Source organism: Mesoplodon mirus, assembly GCF_964341445.2.
Source record: "Mesoplodon mirus genome assembly, chromosome: 11".
Classification (NCBI taxonomy): domain Eukaryota; kingdom Metazoa; phylum Chordata; class Mammalia; order Artiodactyla; family Ziphiidae; genus Mesoplodon; species Mesoplodon mirus.
This window is the reverse complement of record NC_138987.1, coordinates 67,622,339-67,647,206: the sequence shown is the minus strand read 5'-3', so window position 1 is coordinate 67,647,206 and position 24,868 is coordinate 67,622,339. Positions and strand designations below refer to the sequence as shown.

General features: G+C 39.7%; 1 protein-coding gene across 1 annotated transcript in view; it reads right to left on the bottom strand.

The window, feature by feature from the left end:
- The window catches only part of TBC1D30 (TBC1 domain family member 30), an 84,914-nt gene extending 63,070 nt beyond the window's left edge, over positions 1-21,844 (bottom strand). The window contains exons 1-2 of the mRNA XM_082635913.1: positions 21,401-21,844; positions 16,849-17,013 (exon numbers count right to left, since the gene is read on the bottom strand). Coding sequence (XP_082492039.1) covers positions 16,849-17,013; positions 21,401-21,839 — 604 coding nt within the window. The 5' untranslated portion in view covers positions 21,840-21,844. The remainder of the gene's footprint in view (positions 1-16,848; positions 17,014-21,400) is intronic.
- Between the last annotated feature and the right edge of the window lie 3,024 nt (positions 21,845-24,868).

The window sequence follows — 24,868 nt, the reverse complement described above, 5'->3', positions numbered from 1 at the left end:
GGTGGCGCAGTGGTTGAGAGTCCGCCTGCCGATGCAGGGGACACAGGTTCGTGCCCCAGTCCAGGAAGATCCCACATGCTGCGGAGCGGCTGGGCCCGTGAGCCATGGCCACTGAGCCTGCGCGTCCAGAGCCTGTGCTCCGCAAGGGGAGAGGCCACAACAGTGAGAGGCCCGCGGACCGCAAAAAAAAAAAAAATCTAAAAATAGAACTACCATATGACCCAGCAAGCCCACTCCTGGGCATATACCCTGAGAAAACCATAATTCAAAAAGATACATGCACACCAATGTTCACTGCAGCACTATTTACAATAGCCAGGACATGGAAGCAACCTAAGTGTCCATCAATGGATGAATGGGTAAAGAAGTTGTGGTACATATATGCAAAGGAATACTACTCAGCCATAAAAAGGAATGAAATGTATCATTTGCAGAGACATGGATGGACCTAGAGACTGTCATACAGAGTGAAGTAAGTCAGAAAGAGAAAAAAATGTATATTAACGCATATATGTGGAATCTATAAAAATGGTATAGATGTACTTATTTGCAAAGCAGAAATAGAGACACAGACATAGAGAACAAATGTATGGATACCACTCTCAAACGTATGGATCAATTGGGAGATTGGGATTGACATATATACACTACTATGTATAAAAGAGATAACTAATGAGAACCTACTGTACAGCAGAGGGAACTCTACTCGGTGCTCTATGGTGACCTAAATGGGAAGGAAATCCAAAAAAAGAGGGGATATATGTATACGTATGGCTGATTCACTTTGCTGTACCGGAGAAACTGACACAGCAGTGTAAAGCAGCTATACTCCAGCAAAAAATAAATAAATTTTTTTAAAAAGATTCCACCCTGTGTATAAACCACATTTTGTTTATCCATTCATCCATCAATGGACACTTGGGGTGCTTCCACCTTTTGGCTATTGCGAATAATGTTGGTATAAACGTGGACGTACAGATACCTTTTCCAGACCCTATTTTCTATTCTTTTGGGTATACAGTTGACCCCTGAACAACACAGGTTTGAACTGTGCTAGTCCACTTATATGCAGATTTTTTCAATAAATACTACAGTTCTACACGATCTGCAGTTGATTGATTCCACAGATGTGAAGCTGTAGATACAGAGAAACTTGAGCATCTGTGGATTTTGGTATCCACAGCTGGTCCTGGAACCATATGCTGCAGACACCTAGAGACGACTGTATACCCAGAAGAACTGCTGGATCTCATGGTAATTCTAATTTTAATTTGGGGGGGAACAGTCATACCATTTTCCATAGCAGCAGCACCATTTTACTTTCCCTCCAAAAGTGTACAAGGGTTTCAATTTTTCACACATTCTTGCCAACACTTATTTTCTGGTTTTTTTTTTTTAATAGCAGCCATCCTAATGGATGTGAGGTAGTTACAACCATCTTATTAGCGCTTCTGAGCCTCCAATTTCCTCATCTGTAAAATGAGCATGTTGGACTACGTGATCCCGAAGGAGCTCAAATTTCATGATTCTATGAATTGAGAGGAGAATTAGGTTGATTTACTGGGAAAACTCAGGTCATTTACTCATTCTGAGGCTCACATTCCCTAACTATAGTCACAGCACTGACACCCACTCTGGATATGGTTTCAAGTAAAACACAGACTGAAATTCAAGTGCAAAGAGCATTAACTTAATGAGAAAGTTTAAGAGAGCCTGGTCCCAGCCTTCCATGGCAAGGACATGGATACCACTGGATGCTGAAGGTAACTGGTCGACACAAGTGGAGCGAATTTCACATGCCACTCATCTTCCCACAGGTGGGTTAATTATTAGCAACGACTATAATGAGGACACCTACTCACTGTTCAACTTTCACTCGTAGAAAGGGATAAATTGATTGCAACTAATTTTTTTTTTAATGGTCAGGCTGGGAGGGCAGAGAGAGATGGTCACTTCCCTGGGAAATTTGTTATGTTTTTCTGATGTGGGGTGAATCCTCCCCACTCTCAAATACAGTGGCTAAAACTTGAAAGAGAAAATGTATTTTCTTCAATGAGACACCCTGAAGAAAAGTCAGCACTAAGTCCCCAAGAAGAATACTGTTTTTACAAACAGGTGAACAAAGGCAAGCAGGATGATTTGCAGAAAATCCAGAAACATCAAAAACAGAATCCAGGACTCCTGAACTCACAGCACAAATACTGTTTGCAAATTTAGTTCCTCCTCTAAAAAGGAGAATTATTATTATCACATCTTTCCACGAATAACAACAAAAAATCTATTAATATGGATGTGTACAGACTTTAGCTCCATGTAAATCTGTGCCTTTTTGTAGGAACACTGAAACATTGTGGACCTCGATGTGGGAATCAAACTTGAGAAGCCTCCTTAACGACCTATTAAGAATCCTCGGGCTTCCCTGGTGGCGCAGTGGTTGAGAGTCCACCTGCCGACGCAGGGGACACAGGTTCGTGCCCCAGTCCGGGAAGATTCCATATGCCATGTAGTGGCTGGGCCCGTGCGTGAGCCATGGCCGCTGAGCCTGTGCATCCGGAGCCTGTGCTCCACAACGGGAGAGGCCACAACAGTGAGAGGCCCGTGTACCGCAAAAAAAAAAAAAAGAATCCTCCTCCAACATGAAGACCACAACCTCCTCACAGCGTTGAGGGTTGAGTCCCTTATACCTTCCGTGGGTCATCCTGGGATAATATGGGCAGAAAAAGCTCAGAGAGGGCCACCAACGTGGGCTAAAAGACATCTGCCCCAAAGAATCAAGATGTATGGAGAAAACAAGAATGACTTTTGTGTCCCTTTCCCACTAGTTTTTAATTATATTATAACTGATTCTAGAAACTGTGTGATCTGACAAATCAGAAAACTGCTGGATATCAGAGGCGACAGACTGGGCCGGAAGAAGGCAGTGCAGGTCCCAGATCAGGGAAAGGAGCAAGCCTGCCCTCTGCTGGCAATCCTGGGTAGTGGCAGTAAGATGTGAGGAGAAGATCTCCACCTTGAGCTGGAGGAACTAGACACACAAAAAAACCAAGACACCCAGCTACAGCAACTTTCATACACAGCAGAAACCTTATGGAAGAGATTGCAGGCCAAAGAGCAAACTTTGATGTTGCCTTAGTGACCATGTCCTGGAACACTCCTTTTTGCAAATGGTGTTGAGAAGGCAATACTGGATGAGACCGAAAAAGAGCTCCATCTGAAAGACTAGGCATGGGCAACGATGAGCATTCATTAGAAACAATTCTCTTCCAACATAAGATATTAAAATATATTTCTATACAGAGTCCATTATAAACATCTACTTGTTCATGCCCTCCCCAGAAAAAAATATTACATTATTGTTCAATGACATTGAAAGTAAAATCATGACAGAAATGCCAAGAAGCAAGTAGGGAAAAAAAGGTCCTGCGGTCTGGGGAGGGAGATAGGTCAGATCCATATTTAGAACTGAGTAGGTAAAATTTTACAATGCTGTTAAGGACATATTCTATAAAGACAACACAGCTGAATTATCTGTCTTTGCTATTTTCCTGCTGCCTGGTATATACATTTTCAAATTTTCTTTCTAACAAGAGTGATATCCTCTAATCCTCCCTACTCACTTCATCCTCACATAGAGATAAGATTGCACTCTCATTATCAGTTAGTATTATGTACTAAATGTTCACTTATCAAGTAGTTATTGTCAAATAGCCATATCCTCAAACAGCTTTCAATCTAGTTGAGAAGGCAGTTCACAGACACTAGTGTTCTATGTTCAAGAGGCAGTTACACTAGATGAATTTTGAGGTTCCCTTTAGCTCTAATTTTATATCCAGAAATACTAGATTACTAAAACTATCTTAAGTACCTGATGTCCTCGCAGCCTCTGCGCCATTCTCTCTGCCTGGAATATTTCCCCAGCCCACCTACCCTTGGCTACATAACACATTTCTGTCCTTCTTCTCATTCTAGTTCTTTTTTGAAGTGCTTCAAGGAGGATTTGGGTGATTCTCACCTTGGACCCTACTGTCCTTGTACACACAGGCAGTTGCCTACTTTCAGATATAATGTGTTTACTTATCATCTTTTCAACTGAAACACATAAAAGAGGAGCAATCTCCTCGCATGTTATTGGACAAGAGTAAGCCATCCTTTCCCAAAGAGCTAAAGAAGTCTAAAATCCCTAATTATGATCATCTAATATCTCCTCCTCAAACAATCCCATCCCATCAATTTTTTTAAATGTGAGGAACCCCAACTCCAAGCTTCTCAATTGCCTTCAAAAGGCAGGTATCCAAATGCTGGTAGAAAGGGCAGCCTCTAAACCTCCCCACAGCAGAAATAATGGCAATAATAGTAAGTAATATGGCCAGACACTGTTCTATAAGCATTTTATATAATTTCACTCAGTTCTCATAACCACCCTATGAAGTGGGTATTATCTTCATGTCCCTTCTTTAACTGATGAGAAAAATGAAGCACAGGGATGTCAAGGAACTTACATGAGACTGCACCTTGAGGAAGTGGCAGAACCAGGATTCAAGCTGTGACAGTACAGAGAACGTAAATTTAACACGGTTCTTAGGAAAGCTTAAAAGAGAAAGAGAACTCCCCCTGCTGGCTGTATATACAGTTTTCTTTTGTCACAACTGATAGCAAGGGCACCACCAAGCAGGGGAGCCCTGACTGAGTCACCAACCAGTAGAGTGAGTTCCTGCAATGTCTTCTTTTTAACTGAAGTATAGTTGATTTACAATACTGGGTTAGATTTAGGTGCACATCATAGTGATTCGGTTTTTTGTTTTGTTTTTTTGTTTTGCAGATTATATTCGGCAACACTCTTAACTCTTCCAACCTCACTTTGCCCAGCCCTAAGGTTGGGAGTAAACAGAAATCAGATTTAAGTTCTCTTCTAGCTCTAAATTACTAAGACTTTGAGATTCAGATGTTTTTCTCTAAAAACCAGTTCTCTCTGTAATGTGCACAAGAAACAGCTACAAACAGTTTTGTTTTTTTCCAAAGCCACAGGAATATCTCAGGGGCTTCCCTGGTGGCGCAGTGTTTAAGAATCCACCTGCCGGGCTTCCCTGGTGGCGCGGTGGTTGGGAGTCCGCCTGCCGATGCAGGGGACACGGGTTCGTGCCCCGATCCCGGAGGATCCCACATGCCGCGGAGCGGCTGGGCCCGCGAGCCATGGCCGCGGAGCCTGTGTGTCCGGAGCCTGTGCTCCGCAACGGGAGAGGCCACAGCAGTGGGAGGCCCGCGTACAGCAAAAAAAAAAAAAAAAAAGAATCCACCTGCCAATGCAGGGGACACGGGTTCCAGCCCTGGTCCGGGAAGATCCCACATGCCGCGGAGCAACTAAGACCCAAGTGCCACAACTACTGAGTCTGCGCTCTAGAGCCCGCAAGCCACAGCTACTGAGCCCACGTGCCACAACTACTGAAGCCTGTGCGCCTAGAACCCATGCTCCGCAACAAGAGAAGCCACCACAATGAGAAGCCTGCACACTGCAACAAAGAGTAGCCCCACTCGCCGCAACTAGAGAAAGCCAGTGCGCAGCAACGAAGACCCAACGCAGCCAAAAATAAATAAATAAATTTATTTTTTAAAAAAAAGAATCTCTCAGAAGTTAGAGGTTCAAAAGCTATACAGTACTTTCAAATATTTCACAAATTTGCAGTAAGGATAAGAATAAGTAAATTATGACAAAAAAATTCAGCTGCAAGACACTAAGAGTTTAAAGGAAATGAGAGGAAACTGTTGCTAAAATATGTTGTAAGCAATAATAATCCAATTTCTTTCACCTAGTCATAGTCTTACTTTAGGGCAGACCACGCTGCTAATTATATATCAAAACAAACCTAAATCTGTTATCAATATTAACAAATTTATACCAAAAGTCACAACTCTGCAACCAAGTTCCAAAGTTAAGGGACATCCACCTTAATCTAAATGCTAACTTGGTTATATGTCAATTATATCTCAATAAAGCTGAAAAAATACTAATTTCTTTCCATCCAGCAAAACAAATGAGTTTATGAAAAAGGAATACATACATGTGGGTTAAGAAGGAAGATTCAAAAAAAATTCCATCTAATTTTGGTCCCCACCAAAATCCCACTAAAAATAAAGCTAAGAGATTTTTGTTTATCATAACCCACAAGGACCAAGAAGTAAAAAAAAAAAAAAAAAAAAAAGCATCAGAGACAATAGCAGTAGAATTTTGAAGATGAAAAAACATGGACAAGTAGAAATTGACTTAGCAGATCCTAGAAAGCCAAATCCCAAAATCGCACGAGAAAGTGGAAATCCAACCTCTATTACACCACATATTCCACAAAAGACTCAGAGACAGGCAGCCAGGCTTCATAAGGAGAATTGGGAGAAAGCTGTTGAGAAGCCGTTGGATCCCTATATCCTCTCCTCTACATCATGAGGCTGGACAATTACTCCTCTTCCATCCCCGCAAAAGACTGAAGGTTTCATTTCTGAAAAGGGGTAAAACAGAGAGTTGCTGGACAACCAGCTGAGGGTGGGAACCTTACCTAAAACAAAGGGAATCCAGTGACCATATGCACACTGAATGCTGAATGCAGAGACCCAGCTCTTAGCTCCACAGACCTTCACCATCTGGGCAGGAAGTCAGAGGACTCTTCCCTGAGGACTCTGACCAGCTCCACAAGAAAAACCTGGAGACACGGACCTGGGGGGCCCTATAAGAAAGGGCCCATCCAGATGACACTCCAGTAAAGCTCAAAGTCCACAAGCTCTACTGGGTGAGCTCAGAGTTCAACTCATTCTTTTAGATTCTCACACTTATGAGCAGACAGTCAGGGATCACTGGATATCCGGGGAAAGACCTGAATTATAACAGCATTTTGAAGGTTTCTTTCCTCCCTGGATAATCTATTTCCTCCAAATTGTTATTTTCTGTTTGTCTGTTTTAGTCTCTATCGTTAATATCCTTAGAGCAATAAGAAAATAGATTGCATCTATGAAATAAGAACAGAATACCATATATATACATGAAACATTCAACTAACAACTTAAAAAAGAGGTCTCAATAACAGGAGGGGCAAATAAAGTTGCAATAATCTCTGAGTAAGTAAAGCAAAAAAAAAGAAAAGAAACAACAGATATAGAAAATAAGACAAGAGTATTACAAAACTAGTCCAGACATTCCGACAGCCAAACAATAGAATTCCAGAAAGAGGAAAAAGGAAAAAATAAAAAGAGAGAGGAAAAGCATCAAAGAATTAATTCACATAAATTTTTAGAACTGAAAGACATAGTTGCCTGATCAAAAGAGGCCGTCTAGACCCAGGCACAGTGGGTGAAAATAGACCCACACCAAGCAACATGATCGTGAATTCCAGAAGACCAAGAACAAAGAAAGATCCCACAAGCTTTCAAAGAGGAAAAACAAACAGTCCAGTACAAAGGATAAGGAATCAGAAAGGCTCTAGACTTCTCTAGACCAACGATGAAAGCAATAAAACAATAAAGGCAATAAAACAGGTATAGAAATGTCAACTAAAGCAAGGATATAATAAAGGTATCTTCATTCCTGCACAATTTCCAAAAATTTACCTCACAGGCACCCTTCCTCAAGGAGATATGGGCAATGATATTTTTTTAAAAAAGAAAGAAAGAAAGAAAGAAGAAAACACAGGACACAGGGAGTAACAGATCCAACACAGGAGAAAAAGAGAGCCTCCAGGCTGACAGTGAAGAGAGATCCCAAGATCATGGGTGTGCATCAGACAGGGCACGGCTGGCAACAGTTGTGTTGACTGCAGTCAACACAAGATGCTTCCTGCTATTGGACCCTCTTTCTAACTCGAAGAGAGAATGCCCAGGTGAGCTGGTCCACATTCTCATCTGTGCTTGTTTATCTCACAGTGTGCTGATAAAGTGCCTGTTCTCCACTCCCCTCCATGCCCACAAAAGTGTTCTGCTTGGACCTACTTCTGAGAGCAAGAGCAAGGCCATGTTGGCGAGTTTCAAATAAAAAATAAGCAGCAGTCCCCTCCTCCAGCTTAGCTGATCATTCATCAACTAGCCCATAACACAGCCCTGGCAGATGCCACAGGACTTGCCTTCTGACTCCCCCAGAAGGGGCTCCTGTGAATTCTCTGAGGAACCCAACATCAGACTGTGACCCAGAAACGGTTTGGTTTACCTTTTGAGAGCTTTTCTCTAACAGAGGCAGCAACATTACCCTTTCTACACAACTAGGCATGGGCTTGCTACTCAGCTTTTCAAAACTATATGTTGTTTAGGAATATGTACAAGAGGCAGAAAAACTATAAGGAGAAGCAAGGGAATAATTAACACAAACGCAGGGGAGAAAGGAGATTTCAGCCAGGGAGGAACACACAAGGGCTTCTAATGTGCCAGTAATATTTATTACTCAATCTTCATAGGTAGATATCATGCATAGATTTTGCTTATTTTTTTAATATATATACATGTATTAGAATACTCTTCTTTATGGTGATGCATTCTATAATAGATATCTTAAATAGTAAGTGAATTTCTATTTAAATCAGTGATATTGTTTTAATATTGTAGAACACTAAAGGAACCAAAAAAAATTCTTAAAATTTTTATGCCTATAAATGTGAAAATTTACATGAAATGGGCAAATTGTATGTAATTTACCAAAGCTGATATAAAAAGAAATAGAAAATACAAATAATCTTATAATTTTTTTAAGTTGTCATAATTTAAAACCTTCCTATGAAGGAAACTTCAGGCCCAAATATTTTACCAGTGAATTCTACCAAACGTTTATGAAAGAAATAATTCCAGTCTTATATAATCTCTTCCAAAGAATGGAAAAAGAGGGTACTCTGGGGCCTCCCTGGTGGCGCAGTGGTTGAGAGTCCGCCTGCCGATGCAGGGGATACGGGTTCGTGCCCCGGTCCGGGAGGATCCCATATGCCGCGGAGCGGCTGGGCCCGTGAGCCATGGCCGCTGAGCCTGCGCATCCGGAGCCTGTGCTCCGCAACGGGAGAGGCCACAACAGTGAGAGGCCCGCATACCGCAAAAAAAAAAAAAAAAAAAAAAAAAAAAAGAGGGTACTCTGTAACTTCTTTTATGAGACTGCCAAAACTTGACAAGAGCATTACAAGAAAGGAAAATTATAAGCTAATCTCACTCATGAACATAGCTATAAAAAATCATAAACAAAATATTAGCAAACCAAATCTAGCAATGTATATATGTATGTATGTACATATACATATTGTGTGTGTATATATATGTGTATATATGCGTGTGTATATTATATGTGTGTGTGTGTGTATATATATATATATATATATATATATCATGACCTAGGCAGGATTTTTTCAAGAATACGAAGTTGTTTTAACATTCAACAAAAATATAAAATTCAACATATTATCTCAATACAGCAATAAAGTATGTGATAAAATTCAGCATCTTAGCAAACTGTACAAGAGAATTTTCTTAATTTGATAAAGGATTTCTACAGAAAACTTTCAGCAAACATTGTACTTAATGGTGAAATGATAAAAAGAAAACTTTCCTTCTGAGGTTGTACATGACACAAAAATTCTCTTATTTTCACTACTTCCATTCAAGATTAAACCAGAGGTCCTAGCCAGTACACAAGATGAGAAAAATAAATGAAAGGATGGTAAAGAAATCCATAAAACTGACAGTATTCACAGATGATAAAGATTATGCACTTAGAAAAAACAAATGATTTTACAGATAAAGTATTAGAATCAACAGAAGAAAAAGTAAGATTACTGGATACAGTACCAATATGCAGATAACAATCATACTTCTATGTACTAGAAACAAATAGAAAATAAATTTCTTAAAAGATACCAATTTAAAATAGCATCAAGAAAACTCAATTACCTAAGAATAAATATACTAAAAGATATGTAAGACCTCCACATGGAAAGCTGTAAAATATTATTCAAATAAATTTGAATAAAAAATTTAAATACCATAGTTATGGGTTGGAGGACCCAACATTGTAAAGATGTCAATTCTCCCCTAAAAACCAATAATAAGCAAAACAGTCCTGAAGAAGAACAAGGTGTAAGAACCTACACTATCAGAGAGTAAGAGTTATTATAAAAGCGCAGTAATTAAGACAGTGTTGCATTGGCTCAAGGATAGACAAATAAAACAACAAAATAGGATAAGAGACCCCAAATAGACCCACACACATATAGAAATTTATATAAAAATCACACCACAGAGCAGTGGTAAAAGGATGGTCTCTGATAAACCGTGCTGAGTCAATTAGATGTCCACATGGACAAAAATGATTTTTTTTTCTGGACAAAAATGAAATTTGACTCCTTTCTCATTTCATGTGAACAAAATGAATCAATTCTAGGTGGCTCTTGATCTGAAAACAAAATAATAAAGCTTCCTGAAAATATAATGGGAGAACAGAAAGCACCAGCTATAATAAAGGCAGGACTGGTTACCTAACCTGTGGGACCCCTTGTTCAAAAATCACTAAGAAAAGCAACAGAAGAGCATTAAACCAAGTGTAGGGCCCTAATGAGCATGGGCCCCATGTGACTGCACAGATCACATGCCCGTGAAGCTGGCCCTGCAAGAAGCTAACAGACTAGTAAATTGGACTACATAAAAACTAAGAATTCTTGTTCATCAAACGACACTCTTTTTTTTTTAAACTGTTCCATCTCCTTTTATTACAATCCTGTCGTTGTGTTCCAGAATGAATAGCTATTTAATACACACACCACTCCTAAAATTGATCTTAACAGCCCCATTTCTTTCTCAGTATATTAAATCAAAAGGAAAAATCAAAAAAAAAAAATCACCTGGTTTAGTACATCCTAGGAACAGCACCTTTACTAAACAACAGGAAACGAAACATGCCAGAAATCTGACCAAATACACAAAGCAGCAGGTGAGATGCCTGATAGGAAAGAATGACTCCCGATGGAATGTTCATAGATGCCCTCTAGATGACACTCTTAAGAGAGTGAAAATGCAAGCCAAAAAAGTGGGAGAAGTATTTGCATCACATGTATCTGACAACGACTCATATTCAGAATTCATAAAGAATTCCTACAAATCTATAAGAAAAGGGAGACAATCCTTTTCTTAGGAGACAATTAGCCAGTAAACATATGAAGAGGTGCTGAACCACGTTAGTAATCAGCAAAATGAAAATGAAAATCATGCAGCCACTAAAACATTCACTAGAAGAGTTAAAATTTAAAGGACTGACAACACGAACACCAATTGTTGGCCACTCCAAATCTGCCTTTTCCTGTTGGTTTTTTTTCCCCTATGGCACTTATCACCTTAACCCCTTCTTACATACATTAAAAAAAGGGTTGAGTCTTAGTAAGCATGTGACCCAACTAGGTCAAGGAAAGTAAATTATGGGACTTTCTGGAGCTCCGGAAAAAGATGTTCTTTTTGGTAAGTTTGCTGATTTGGAGCTGCTGTTGGCCATTTTGGTGTTGTCCAATACAGAGGAAAGTACAGCTAAGAGATGAAGTCATATTCTTAAAGATACTCTCTGAGCACCTGTATTTACCTGATTTAGCTACACCTGAAGGCACATCCTTGGACTTTTAATTATGTAAGCCCATCAATTTCCTTTATTGCTTAAATCAGTTTGAATTGTGTTTCTGTACTCACAACTGAAAGGAGATTCGTCACTATTACAATGTGGTGACAAAATAAAATGGTAGACTGAAAAATAGTGCATTAATCATTCAAAATTATGTTTATGATAATTTATGCCAATGGCACCAGCTTATAATATGTTACATGAAAAAGGCAGGATACAGAAATATTATACAGTACACCAACTTTGGAAAAACTTCTTATTAAAAAACCACTTGATTAAAAATTCAAAAACATTAAGAGACTGTCTTTAGAAAATGGTTTTTCCTCTTCTTTTTACACGTATTTTCCAAAGTTTCCTTATTATTATATTTTAACACTTTTTGTTGAGATATAATTCACATACCATAAAATTCACCCCTTTAAACTGTACAATTTAGTGTTTTTTAGTATATTCACAGAAGTGTGCAACCATCACCACTATCTGACAGCACAACATTTTTATCACCCCAGCAAGAAACCCATGCCATTAGCAGTCATTTCCTATTCTCCCTACCCGCAAGCCCTGGCAATGACTAATTTACTTTCTATTTCTATGGATTTGTCTATTCTGAACATTTCAAATAGAATCATAAAGTATGTGGACTTCTGTGCCTGCTTCTTTCACTTAGCATCATGTTTTCAAGGGTCATCCATGTTGTAACATGAATTAGTAACTTCATTCTTGTTTATGGCTGAATAATATTCCATCATATGGATGTACCACATTTGTTTATCCATTCATCCATTGACAGACATTTGGGTTGTTACCATTTTTTGGCTATTATAAAAAAAACTGCTATGAACATTCATGTACCAATTTTTGTGGGAATATACATCTCCAATTCTCTTGGGTAAATACCTAGGAGTAGATGGCTGGTTAGGTGCATTACTTTTTATAATTTTTTAAAAAACAATGAGAATTGTTTCTTAGTGGAAAATGTTGAATGTCAGTGATACCAAACTCAGGGTCACACAAATTCCTTCTTCTGCTGCAGAGGACAAGGTACTACTGTAGAGAAGAAACCCACAGAAAAAGAAGAACAAAGACCACTCACTATCTAACAAAGTATCAGTCTCTACCAGGCATTTATGATAGCAAGATTTAATTACATTTTCAGGATGCCAGGGTGGACACATTAATAAAATGAGTCTATAAGCTGCCTAAAATTCCTGTACTTATAGACCAGGCTAAAATAAAGATAATACTTCCATTTACATTCACGTTTTTTTCATGCTTTTCTCTTTTCACAGTTTTCCAATCACCGCTAGATTGGAATCATCTAGATCAATCACTTGATCTATAACACCTTTCACAAACTCAACCAGCATAACAAACATTTAATATACCAATGCAGAAAACTGTAGAACTAGGCAATGCTGATCACTAAGATGGTCTCCCTTCTGTTTTCAGGAAAAATAGTTAAACCACGGGATAAGCAAACTACTTAAAAATCTTAACATCAGAATCAAACTCCCGGCCAAATATTCACCTTATTCTTCCCATCATCTTAATGTCTTTGGGTAGATTTTCCTGCACACCACACTACATTTGTTCCATAATCCAGCTGGCCAAGTAAACATAAAGTATTTACTTCACATGCAAACTATGCTAAAGCAGTATATTCTAATAAACCTGAAACTCTGTATTATATCCTTCGTATGTTACAAATTTCTTATTGCTCCAACAGTAATCCAGTATTATAGAAGTATCAATCTAATTGCTAAGAAAAAGCAGACCCCTCTTATGTTTACGGTACAAAGAGTGAAGTTTTGAGATACCTATCTTCAAATTCCTTCTCAACCACTAGGCAGATTACCTAAACTTTTTGAATCTCAATTTCCCAATAAAATGTGCCTAAAGACAATATACTTTTGGAATTGCTATGAGAGATAAAACCAACACTTTCGCATAAAGCACATACTTAGTGAACAGTAGCTGCTGATACTATTCTTATTATTAATTTTAAGATTAATATTGAAGTGGTTATACTATGATTACCCTTAGATAAACTGTAAAATTTAGGGGAAAAATCTGCCATGCTATAAGGCAAATATTGATCCTGCTCTTATTCTCACCCGTTTGAAAATAAAGGGATTCTACCATAAGGCTTGGTGTAGAAAATCAAAAAGTCTAAGCAGTTACATGACCTGTGTTAGAAATAAAAATGATCTAGTCATTTTGGTTCATAATCCACACTTTCTGAATCATCATCCACTTATGATTCTTATTTCAAAATTAATATATCCCCTTCGGCGTATCAACAGGAAATAATCCATTTTAATAAAAGATTAAAACTGTTTAATTCTATAATATGACCCTGTTTTTGTAAAACTAACAACAATAAAAATATTTCATGTATATGTAAAAAAAAATGTTTAATTCTACAGCATGTTATAAAAGGGGAAAAGTCACTTATAGAAAGAATCATAAGCACTGAATCCATGTGGAGGGGAAAATAGGGGTTATCTGCCTTTTGCACATTAAATGCAAACAATTCAACATGTATGCTGTATTTCAATGCATCACTGACAGTCACTACTAAACTGAAAGTTCAGTGACTAATCTAATTAAACATATTTGTTATTAGTTGACTTTGAGGAAAAAGGACAAATGGGTAAGTACTGGAATCAGGCATTTAGTCACTAAACATCTAACCTCTGGGGCTTCTCTGGTGGTGCAGTGGTTAAGAATCCACCTGCCAATGCAGGGGACACGGGTTCGAGACCTGGTCCGGGAAGGTCTCACATGCCGTGGAGCAACTAAGCCCGTGAGCCACAACTACTGAGCCCGCGTGCTAGAGCCTGCGAGCCACAACTACTGAGCCCATGTGCCACAACTGCTGAAGCCCACGCACCTAGAGCCCGTGCTCTGCAACAAGAGAAGCCACGGCAATGAGAAGCCCGCACACCACATCGAAGAGTAGCCCCAGCTTGCCACAACTAGAGAAAGCCCGCGCGCAGCAACAAAGACCCAATGTAGCCGAAAATTAATTAATTAATTAATTTTTTAGAAAATCTAACCTCTGGAGTTCTCAAATGGATAAATAACCATTTAGTCAAATTTCTAACAATGTCTACATCATAATACTTTATCATATGATGAGAATGATAATTCTAATACACTGTTATTTCTTAATTCAACAAAAAAGAATTCTGTTCCATTTAATAGAGTCTTATTACCCAGGTGAGAACTGAAATCCAAGGAAAGGAGCCATTAACCCCACATTCTCTGACATGCAAAACTCTGGACTTAAAGAGACAAAAATCTAAAATACATAGGAATGCTGCACCCACAAATCCACAAATTAAATTGGGGGCGTGTGGACACATTTTTCGAAAAAGACATAAAAGCCAGTCCTTTCATCAGTCAAGCAAAGTGAAATTCTAAATGATTATCAGTCTCTGGTACTTACCAGCCTGTGATCCTGTGCTAGCCTGACATTCCTCTCTGTCTCCTGACACTGGCTCCAACGCCCCCCCTTATACTTTCCCACACATCCAAATCCATGCATGTACCACTTTGTGCTTTTAACTTCTGGTACAAACAATAATAATGGGAAGATGAAAACACAGTTGAGAAGAGAAAAATCAAAATCAAAACATTTCAAAATAAAAAGGGAATATAGGGCTTCCCTGGTGGCGCAGTGGTTGGGAGTCCGCCTGCCGATGCAGGGGACACGGGTTCGTGCCCCGGTCTGGGGGGATCCCACGTGCCGCGGAGCGGTTGGGCCCGTGAGCCATGGCCGTTGAGCCTGCGCGTCTGGAGCCTGTGCTCTGCAATGGGAGAGGCCACAACAGTGAGAGGCCCACATACCGCAAAAAAAAAAAATAAAAATAAAAAAAAATAAATAAAAAGGGAATATAATACCATTTTTACTGGACACTAGTGAATCAACCAGAATCCATGGAAAAATATCAAATACTTATAACACATGACAACTTTTTGTATACATACACATATATAGATATACATGTACTATATGGTATACATGTATATCTATATATGTACACGTATATCTATATATCTCTACCCTCCTTCTCTACCTATTTCAGACAAGTGTCTGGCTCTGGGGAAAACCCTATTCAAAACCAGTCTACTCAATTATATTCCTGCTTCTTGTATGGACTATTACATCATTATAACAATAAAGAAGTATTCCGTTTAATACACATTAGGTTGAAACCTTCCTCAGTAAACAGCATAATAATAATTTGGGGATAACAGTGATATAATAAAAGGAGAGGAAGAAAACAGTATTTTCTTTTAATAATAAACATAAGAATGGAATTTAAGTCATTAATTTTATTATCTGAAGCTAATCAAGCCCTAAAAATTGTTTTATGAAAACAGACACATCTTCATTTGGAATTAAAAAAAAAAAAAAACTCTAGGAAGTGTCACTTTACATACAAAATGTGACAGGGTAAAGGAAAAAGAAAAGGCGACTTTCACATGCACCTAAAAAGCTGCCACGGGCATTCTGTCAAAACACATTATCGTGCCTCTGTTTACCATACCTGAACATACTGTTCTGCCACGCTGCATGTTAATAAAAAATAAAAAACAAAAATAGGGAAACATTAGCAGAATAAAACATAAAACTCTTGCATGGAGAATTTAAAAATCAATTCACAAGCTTTTATATCCAGTATCTAACATGGATTAGTAAGTTAATATTTTGTTTTTAACTCAGTTAATAAACCATGCATCTCCTACTTATGAATGGATTACCCACGAGACAGGTTTAATTTGTTAAAATATTTTGTCCTTTTCAGATTTCAGAGCAAGTTGTAAGATCCTGTTCCAAGAGTCTCCTTCTTTTAAATCAATTGTTCAATTCACTTATTAGAGCAACACAGCATAAGAAAGTAGAGACATGCCTTTTAGGTTGTGTCTCTTTGCTGCTGTTTTAAAAATAAAAGATTTTAGTCATTAAGTAGCATCGGCAAAAATAACCATTGTCAAAGTGAAGTGCTACCTCGAATCAAGAATAATAAAATTAACTACATTGTAACATCAGACACGTAATATACATTTTAACTGAAAAATATCGGAAGCTGTCTGAGTTGTTCACTATTCTTAGTTCTGAAGGTATTAAAACTTCTCAATACATATATTTAAAAGCATAATGACTACTGACGTGGCTTCACTAACATTCCGGTCCCATGTGGCAAAAGGGCTTACCCCAATCTAGCACTTACTTCTCTTCTGAGACACAGCCTGCAGGCACGCCGTCACAACATCGCAGTTCCTCTGTACTTTGTGCACAAGCCTATCTTTCTGCTTCAGCTGCCGAAGTAATTTCGCTGATTGAATGCCAATCCTGTACTTTAGCTCTCGAAGGATCATCTTCAGTTCATTTGTGTCTATCAGTAAAGAAAAAGGAAAATAGAACAATAAATACCCTGAGAGGAATACAAATTCCAATGTGATACCAATCATGAGATAAATCTCTGGAACATCCATTTAAACCAAGTAATCCTGGATTCTCACCCAGGATTACATGTAAACATTCAGCTAAAAGATTCTGATGAAATAAGTCACTCATCTATTAATATTTCTTGCCCTGTCCATGCAAAGACTGTAAGATAATTTTATTCTTGAGGCTACTTGTAACATGTAAGCAAAGACTCTTATGATATCCAGCTCTGGTTTCAAATTTATGTTTCATTGCCTTAAAATTGGCATGTATTTTTTCTATCATTAAAGTGCTCAGATGGTAAGCTTACAGGAAAAGAATATTTAGTTTGTTAAATCAATGATAAGTCTAACAGCTGATAACAAATGTTTTTTAAAAGCACTCACTTTTGTAAATGATCAAAGTAAGTAATATTACCACATTTTCTAATATAGATAAATGTAGTGATAATGGTTTTGTTTTAAATATACAGTCTTCCCATAGCTTGACAATGAGTACAACATTTCATCTTCAAATATGGTAGAAAATATGTCCTTCAAACAGATAAATAAAAGACAGTTCGTATCTCTAAAACTAATATTCTCAACAGCAGTTTTTCTACAAATGAAAGAAGACTTGGGAATCAGAAGTGACCACAACATTTATATGAATAATCATTACAATTGGGGAGTTTCATTTGTCATACTGCGTATTAGTATGACTAATGGCGTACTTCATTAGTCACCATACTGTGACCTGCCAGGCAGGCAACGCCTTCCACTTGGCGTGGCACAGGCTAGGCCCTCATTAGAGGTCCTGTGTGGGGTTTGGATCTACTCATTTTGAAAGGGATTTGGAGAAACTAGAGAGGATCAGAAGAGAACAGAAGAAGTGTGCAAAAGTAAGAAAAACATTCCAGAGATCACAGGAAGTGAACTGTCGGGGTCTGTGTCAGAGAAGTGGGTGAGGGTTGCTTTAACAGCCGTCATACTGGATTGACCTCATTATGGAAAATGCATTTGACCTTGAGTTAAAAAGAATTGCCTTTGGATCAATCCACTTATCTGTGTGATCTCAGGCAAGGCAGTGCTCCAAGTCTCAAATTCTACAAGATTATTCTGAAAAACAGATGTGAATAGCCTTTATAAACATTAATATAAAGAGCACTAAAGTAAGAATAAGGAATTACTGTTAAGAAGAAAACAACAGCCAGCTATTTCTCTCACCTTGAGTTCAAATGTGTGAGATATAATGAGAAGTAAGAACACACTTAGGTTAATTGAAAACATTTGGGTTCTGAGGATGATTAAATGTAGAATCGAGCAACAAGAAGACACCTGAGACTCTTCAATCCCAGATTCCTTCAAATAGAGCAAATTCGAATGTTTAAAGTTGTTCCCTATATTAACAGAAACAAAAGGGATAAGGATATCATCATCTTATATTCAAATTACACTTTCCTTCCACAAAAGAGTCATTTTCGGTGACTCTTCAGATACCTAGAGCTCTATGATTTTCTGAATGATATGTACTGTCCAATGGAAAAATCTTGAACTTGAAAATGTCTTTTACAGCAACATCTGCTGGTATATAAATATCTGGAAGACAGAAATAAGGTCTCCTTTATCTTTATTATGTCCTACAGCTTCAGCCATAGCGCCTAACACAGTGTTCAATAAATGAGGAAAAATGAGGAGATCATCAACTGACAAACTGAATAATTTCCTCTTTAAGGAATTCCAGTGTATATAATAATAAAAACAATATCTAACATTTATTGAGCACTTCACACCCATTAACTTAGATAACTCTCACTACAGCCCTATGAAGTAGTACCATTTCCTTTTACTGAAGTATAGCTGATTTACAATATTGTATTGTAATTGTAATATTGTATTGTATTGTAATACAATATTGTATGTTTCAGGTATACAGCAAAGTGGTTCAGTTATATATATTTTTAGATTCTTTTCCATTATAGGTTATTACAAGATACTGAATATAGTTCCCTGTGCTATAGAGTAAATCCGTGCTGTTTATCTATTTTATATATAGTACTGCGTATCTGTTAATCCCATACTCTTAATTTATCCCTCCCCACCCCCTTTCCCCTTTGGTAACCATCAGTTTGTTTTCTGTGTGTGAGTCTGTTGCTGTTTTGTAAATAAATTTATTTGTATTATTTTTTAGATTCCACATATAAGTGATATAATATTTTTTTTCTCTGCCTGACTATGAAGTAGTAGTATTATTATCCCTATTTGTAGGTGAGGAAATTGAGACTCAGAGAGGTTAAAGAGCTTGCCCAAGGTCACACAACTAGTAAGGAACAGTGGCAGGATATTAACTCAAGCTTTCTAACTCCAAAGTTCACACCCTTAATGACAACAGTGAAAAGAGAGCCTAGATTTCCTGAGAAACCATTTTGGTGCCTCACGTAAATAAATGACCCACGCATGCTAAATATCTAAATAGGCGTTACAACAAAATCCCTATCAGAGGGAAGAGCGAATTAATACACAGGTTATCTACATTATAGAGTCTTAACTACATATTGTTAGGAGGGGTATTTTTTTGACCCTGAAAAAAATCAAATAACCTAATAAGCTGTAAAATTATTTAAGTAGACAGCTGTTTCCATTACCTGATTCCTTATTCTTAGTACTCTAATGATGCTTATCGATGAAGGAAAAGGGGTTTATGTGTGTGTTTGTGTGTGTAGGACTATCATAATATGGCATCACGTACATCCTAATAGGGTCCACTACAAGGAAAGAAGAGATTAGCAGATAGCTAACCATGCAGAAAGACTGAGACTTGGGCAAAACTGACTCTTACAGGTCTTATGAATGATTAGTAGAGTGGTCACTTATTTGAAATCTGTATTTCCAAAGCTGTATTGTGACGTCTTCCTTAAACTTTAGCTTGCCAAATTTCCTCTTCCAAAAGGAAATCACTAATCCACAAAATTCTCTCCGTAATGAAAAGTAACGTTGTAAAAAACAGAAAGCCAAATCATAAGTCTTCAAAATTGATTCTGTTGGATTCTGAAAGAACTACTGCCCTGCAGAACTCTTGGCATAAACACTCTGAGAACAGCCAAATAATTGTATAAAATTAAACAGCACAACTCCAGCTAAAGTCCCGGGGCGGGGGGGGGCGGGGGGAGGAAGGTGGAAGCCATTTGTAATAATCAGCTGGGAAAAAAATCCTCACCAGGAAGCCAAAAGAGGAAGCTGAAAGCTGTTTACAGAGATTTCAGAAAGCAGGGAAATTTATTACTTTTCTAGTTAGGTTCTGCCCCCAGACCCCACCCCATCCCCGCACCAGCTGGACTGACTTTACAAATAGGAGACAGGAGGATCCATCCACAGTATTCTTGTTCCTCCCTTTCCTGGTAATTTAGCACAAGGACATTAACTCAAGAAATGTTGTGGTGGCTTAGCATGGTTTTCCACACCTCACTTCATTTTCTCAATTGAGGTCTTGATATATCTATACAAAAAGACAACTGTAATAACTGTGTCAGTGCCTGAAAGGAAATCTATTATGAACAGTTGAGGAAAAAAAAATCTCAATTAGGAGAGAGCATCAGAGTCTGATAACAAAAGAAACCAAATTAGCCTCTCCCCCCAAAGCCAACGCCATTTTGGGATCGACCTCTCCAACTGAAGGTACTGGCAGTTAAATGCTGTGATAATGACAACGCCCTAGGGCCCTCCACTAATCCTCCACTCAAGGGGGAAAAAAATCCACCTAGTGAGCTTCTTGAAACCAGATGTTCTGAGAAATGGATTTCACACGTTCTGCTTAGAAACTGCATTATTGAATTATTCTGCCTCACTATTTAAACACTCTCCCAGTGGTGTGGCCAAGGAAGGTGGATTTAAAATAAAATTTTTAAAAGGTGGATTTTTTTTTTTTTTTTATTAAACCAGCCCCAAGAGTCGCCTCTATTCTCTCCCAGGGCCCTCTAGGTAACTTCAGATAGACAAATCGGAAACTCCAAACATGTCTTAACAGCTGTTCTGGTGAAATTAGAACCTGGACTGCCTCTCCCCCTGGGCCTCCACAAACACAAGGAGGATGGGGGAGGGGGGAGGCCCGTTGGTACCATTCCGATAACTGATGCTTCACTCGACAACTCGAGAAGGGATGGGGGGACAATAAGAACTTAGTCATGAATCCGTGACACTGGGGCCAGCCGCGCCAGGTCAAAGGAGACGTCCCAAACTTAACATCTGGGCGCACGGCCCATCAGCACAGGTGCGCGCTGGTGAGCCGGAGAGCGCGGACTGTCCCAGCGGGGGCGCGGCTCCGGGAAGCTCCCGGGAACCCCCTCCCCCGGCCCTCACCTTTCTGCCACAGGTACTGCATCTGGTGCCGCTGGCTCGGCCGCTCCTGCAGCTCCTGTAGCACACGGGAGTCGCCGGCGCCGCCGCGGCCGCCCAGGAACACGTCGGAGCCCGAGGCCTCCGTGGAGCTGTCGAGGCTGTCTCGGCGCTGCTGGCGGCCCCCGAGCCCGCGGCCCCCGCCGGCCGCCTCCTCCTCCTCCGTGCAGCTGTACAGCTCGGTGAGCAACCCGCTCACCAGGGACGCCGTGCAGCTGCCCCGAGGCTCGCCGGGCTCCGGGTCCTCCTCGCCTTCCCAGGAGTCCCGGGAGCCCCGCGCTCGCTCCGCCGGGGGCGCCCCTCGCAGGTTTACAACCAGGGGCGCTCTGGGGCCCGCGTCCTCCGGCCTCACCTCAGGCTGCGGGAGCCCCGTCCGGCCCCCGCCGGCGGGCAGGACCTCCATGGCTCCCGCCGTTCCTCCCGCGGCGCCACGCCGCGCCGGCCAGTTCCGGGAGGAGGCGCGGCCTCGGCCCCGCTGAGGGTGTCCTGCCGGGCGCAGCGCCAGTGGCCTCCGGATCCCCCAAGCGCCCGACCTCCCCCCGGGTCTGTACGAGCGCCGCCGCCCCTCGGCCCCGAGCGGGGAGGATAGGGCGGCGGCAACGCCGCTCGATAACTGGGGACACCTGCAGCAGGTGAGGCCAGCCTACGCCCGGGAGCGATCTCTGAATAGCGTCCAGGAGCAGGATGTGGCCAGAACGAATCAGGATGAAGCCTTTAGCCCGGAGGGGGAAGGGCGCTCTGGCTGCTGCCACCTGCACTTTTATGAACGTGATTAACTCAAAAAGAGGGCAGCTCTAGCATCCTATTCAGCCACCAGCTCGAAATAGTGCCCGGTAGAGTTCTAAGCGCCCATCAATAGGCCGAGGCCGGGAGCTCCCTCCTTCACCTACTCCGGGCACAATGCCCAGCCCTTCTCACCTTCCCACCTGATCTGGGCGCCTTTAAAGGCTTTCTTAGTTTAGTTTCTGACAATAACTTTTCTGAAGACCTGGCATATACTTGAGATTTAACGACGCTGTGAACTTTTTTCCTTCGGTGAAAGATCAAGTACTGGATTAAAATCAACTAATACCCTGGCACAAGACCTAACAGAATGAGGATTTAATACGTGTCACGAGAAGGCAAAACTAATAAATTGATGCAGCTGATTCTATCAGTAAAATCAAAAGTTCACCTGATATCCTAAAAGATGTATCTTTACCCTGCACCTCAATGGAAGAACTGGGTGCCCCTCCACTGTAGATATTTTTGTGAATTTAGTAATAATTGTCAATGTTTTTGAACACTTTTTGTGTGCCAGGCACTCTTCTGAGTTCTTTGCATGAATTATCCCATTTAATTCTCACTTTAACCCTATAAAGCAGTAAGCACTATTTTTTTATTGAGGCATAATTGACCTATAACATTATATTAGTCTCAGGAATACAACATAATGATTCGATATTTGTATATGTTGCAAAATGATCACCACAATATGTCTAGCTCACGTATATCACCATACAGTTACAAAGGTAAGTACTATTTTTTCCTCACTTTTCAGATGAGGGGGCTGAAGCACAGAGAGGCTGAATAACTGCCAATTCACAAAGAATAAAGTGAACTTTCTTTAAAGCTTAAAGTGTCTGGCTTTCAGTACAGATGCATATATATTTGTCTATCTCCTAATGCTATTAAATACTTGCCATATTTTTTAAAGGAACAGCAAAGCATCTAGTGAACAATGGTGGTATTTTGTTTGTTCAACACACTTTTTACTTTTCAAGGCACTTTCATAATAGAGCCTGTAGAATCTTGGTGTCCCTTGGCATCACCACCAAAACACATGCAAACATAGAGTGAGAACAATAGGACCCTTTTAGAAACTGGAGTTACTATAAGGGAAGCAGAAGTTTTATAACTTTTCCTTTATGTATCCAGAATTTAAAATTATACTAGAAATAGTATTTTATGGTTTTGTAACTGTGTTAACTACTACTGTATCCATTTAACTTTAAAATGTATGCAGTAGAAGGAATGGAATTATTTGTTATTTTATTGTTGTTTTGTTTTTTGAGGTTTGGTTTTTTTTTTTCTGTTGTCTCCAGCATTGAATACAGTCCTGAAATCCTTCCTTCAGATGTCAAACTTTGCAACAAGCAGGACTTAAACAAAGGGAAATGCTGAAATTGGATCTCTTTTCTTAGTTGACTTCCCAGCTCTTTCTCTCTATCTCCAGTAAGAGATGTGATAACTACTAGTCTTCAGCACAATTCACATCTGGGGTATCACTATCAGGACCTATAAAGAAACTCAAAGTGAGCTGAAGTGGATGGTGAAAGGCCAGGAAAGACAGTAGGTCATTGACAGTCAGCATTTCTAAATTAATCAAACTCCAAAATCATCTCCTGTTACCCATCATTACCAAATCACCTGAGGACAGAAAATTGGCAAAAGAAAAACTAACAAGGAAAGCAGATTCAAAGTCCTTTGCCCTTGTTGGAATGATCTTGGCCCAGATATCCATGTGACTCTTCTCTCACCAGCTGAGGTCTCTGTTTAAATGTCATCTTCAGGGCTTCCCTGGTGGCACAGTGGTTAAGAATCCACCTGCCAATGCAGGGGATGTGGGTTCGAGTCCTGGTCTGGAAGATCCCACATGCCGCGGAGCAACTAAGCCCGTGCGCCACAACTACTGAGCCCACGTGCCACAACTACTGAAGCCCGTGCACCTAGAGCCCATGCTCTACAACAACAGAAGCCACTTCAATGAGAAGCCCACACACTGCAATGAAGAGTAGCTCCCCTTGCTGCAACTAGAGAAAGCCTGCGTGCAGCAACAAAGACCCACCTCAGCCAATAAATAAATAAATTTAAAAATAATAAAATAAAATGTCATCTTCTCAGTGGACACTTCCTAACCGCCCTATTTAAAATTGCAGCTCCCTAACCCCCAGTATTCCCTTCTTCCCCCTCCTTGTTCTCTTTTCTTCCATAACACTCACCACCTTCCAACATATTATACCATCTATGGATTTATTTTATTCTCTGTCTTCTGCCACTAAAATATAAGCTCCTGGAGGCAGGGATTTTTGTCTCCTTTGTTCACCGATGTATGCCCACCACCTAGAACAGATGCTAGCACATTATATGTACTCAATAAATATTTTTGAATTAATTAACTGAATGAATAATATGAAAACTAGAGAAAAGATCAACCAATTACCTACTTTCCTAAGAAAAGTGAGTTCCATTAAACAGTCCTAGAAGAGGTGTTGGCAAAGAACAGCCCATTTTTGTACCCTACATTACTGCTGCCCGATGATGGGATGGTCCCCAATGAAGCCAACTAATTGGATATGAGAGAGAACCAATGGCCTGACAGAATATGATTTCAAACTGATCACGACTAATTAATAGCTTAAATTAAATTTACTATGGTTAACTACGCTACTA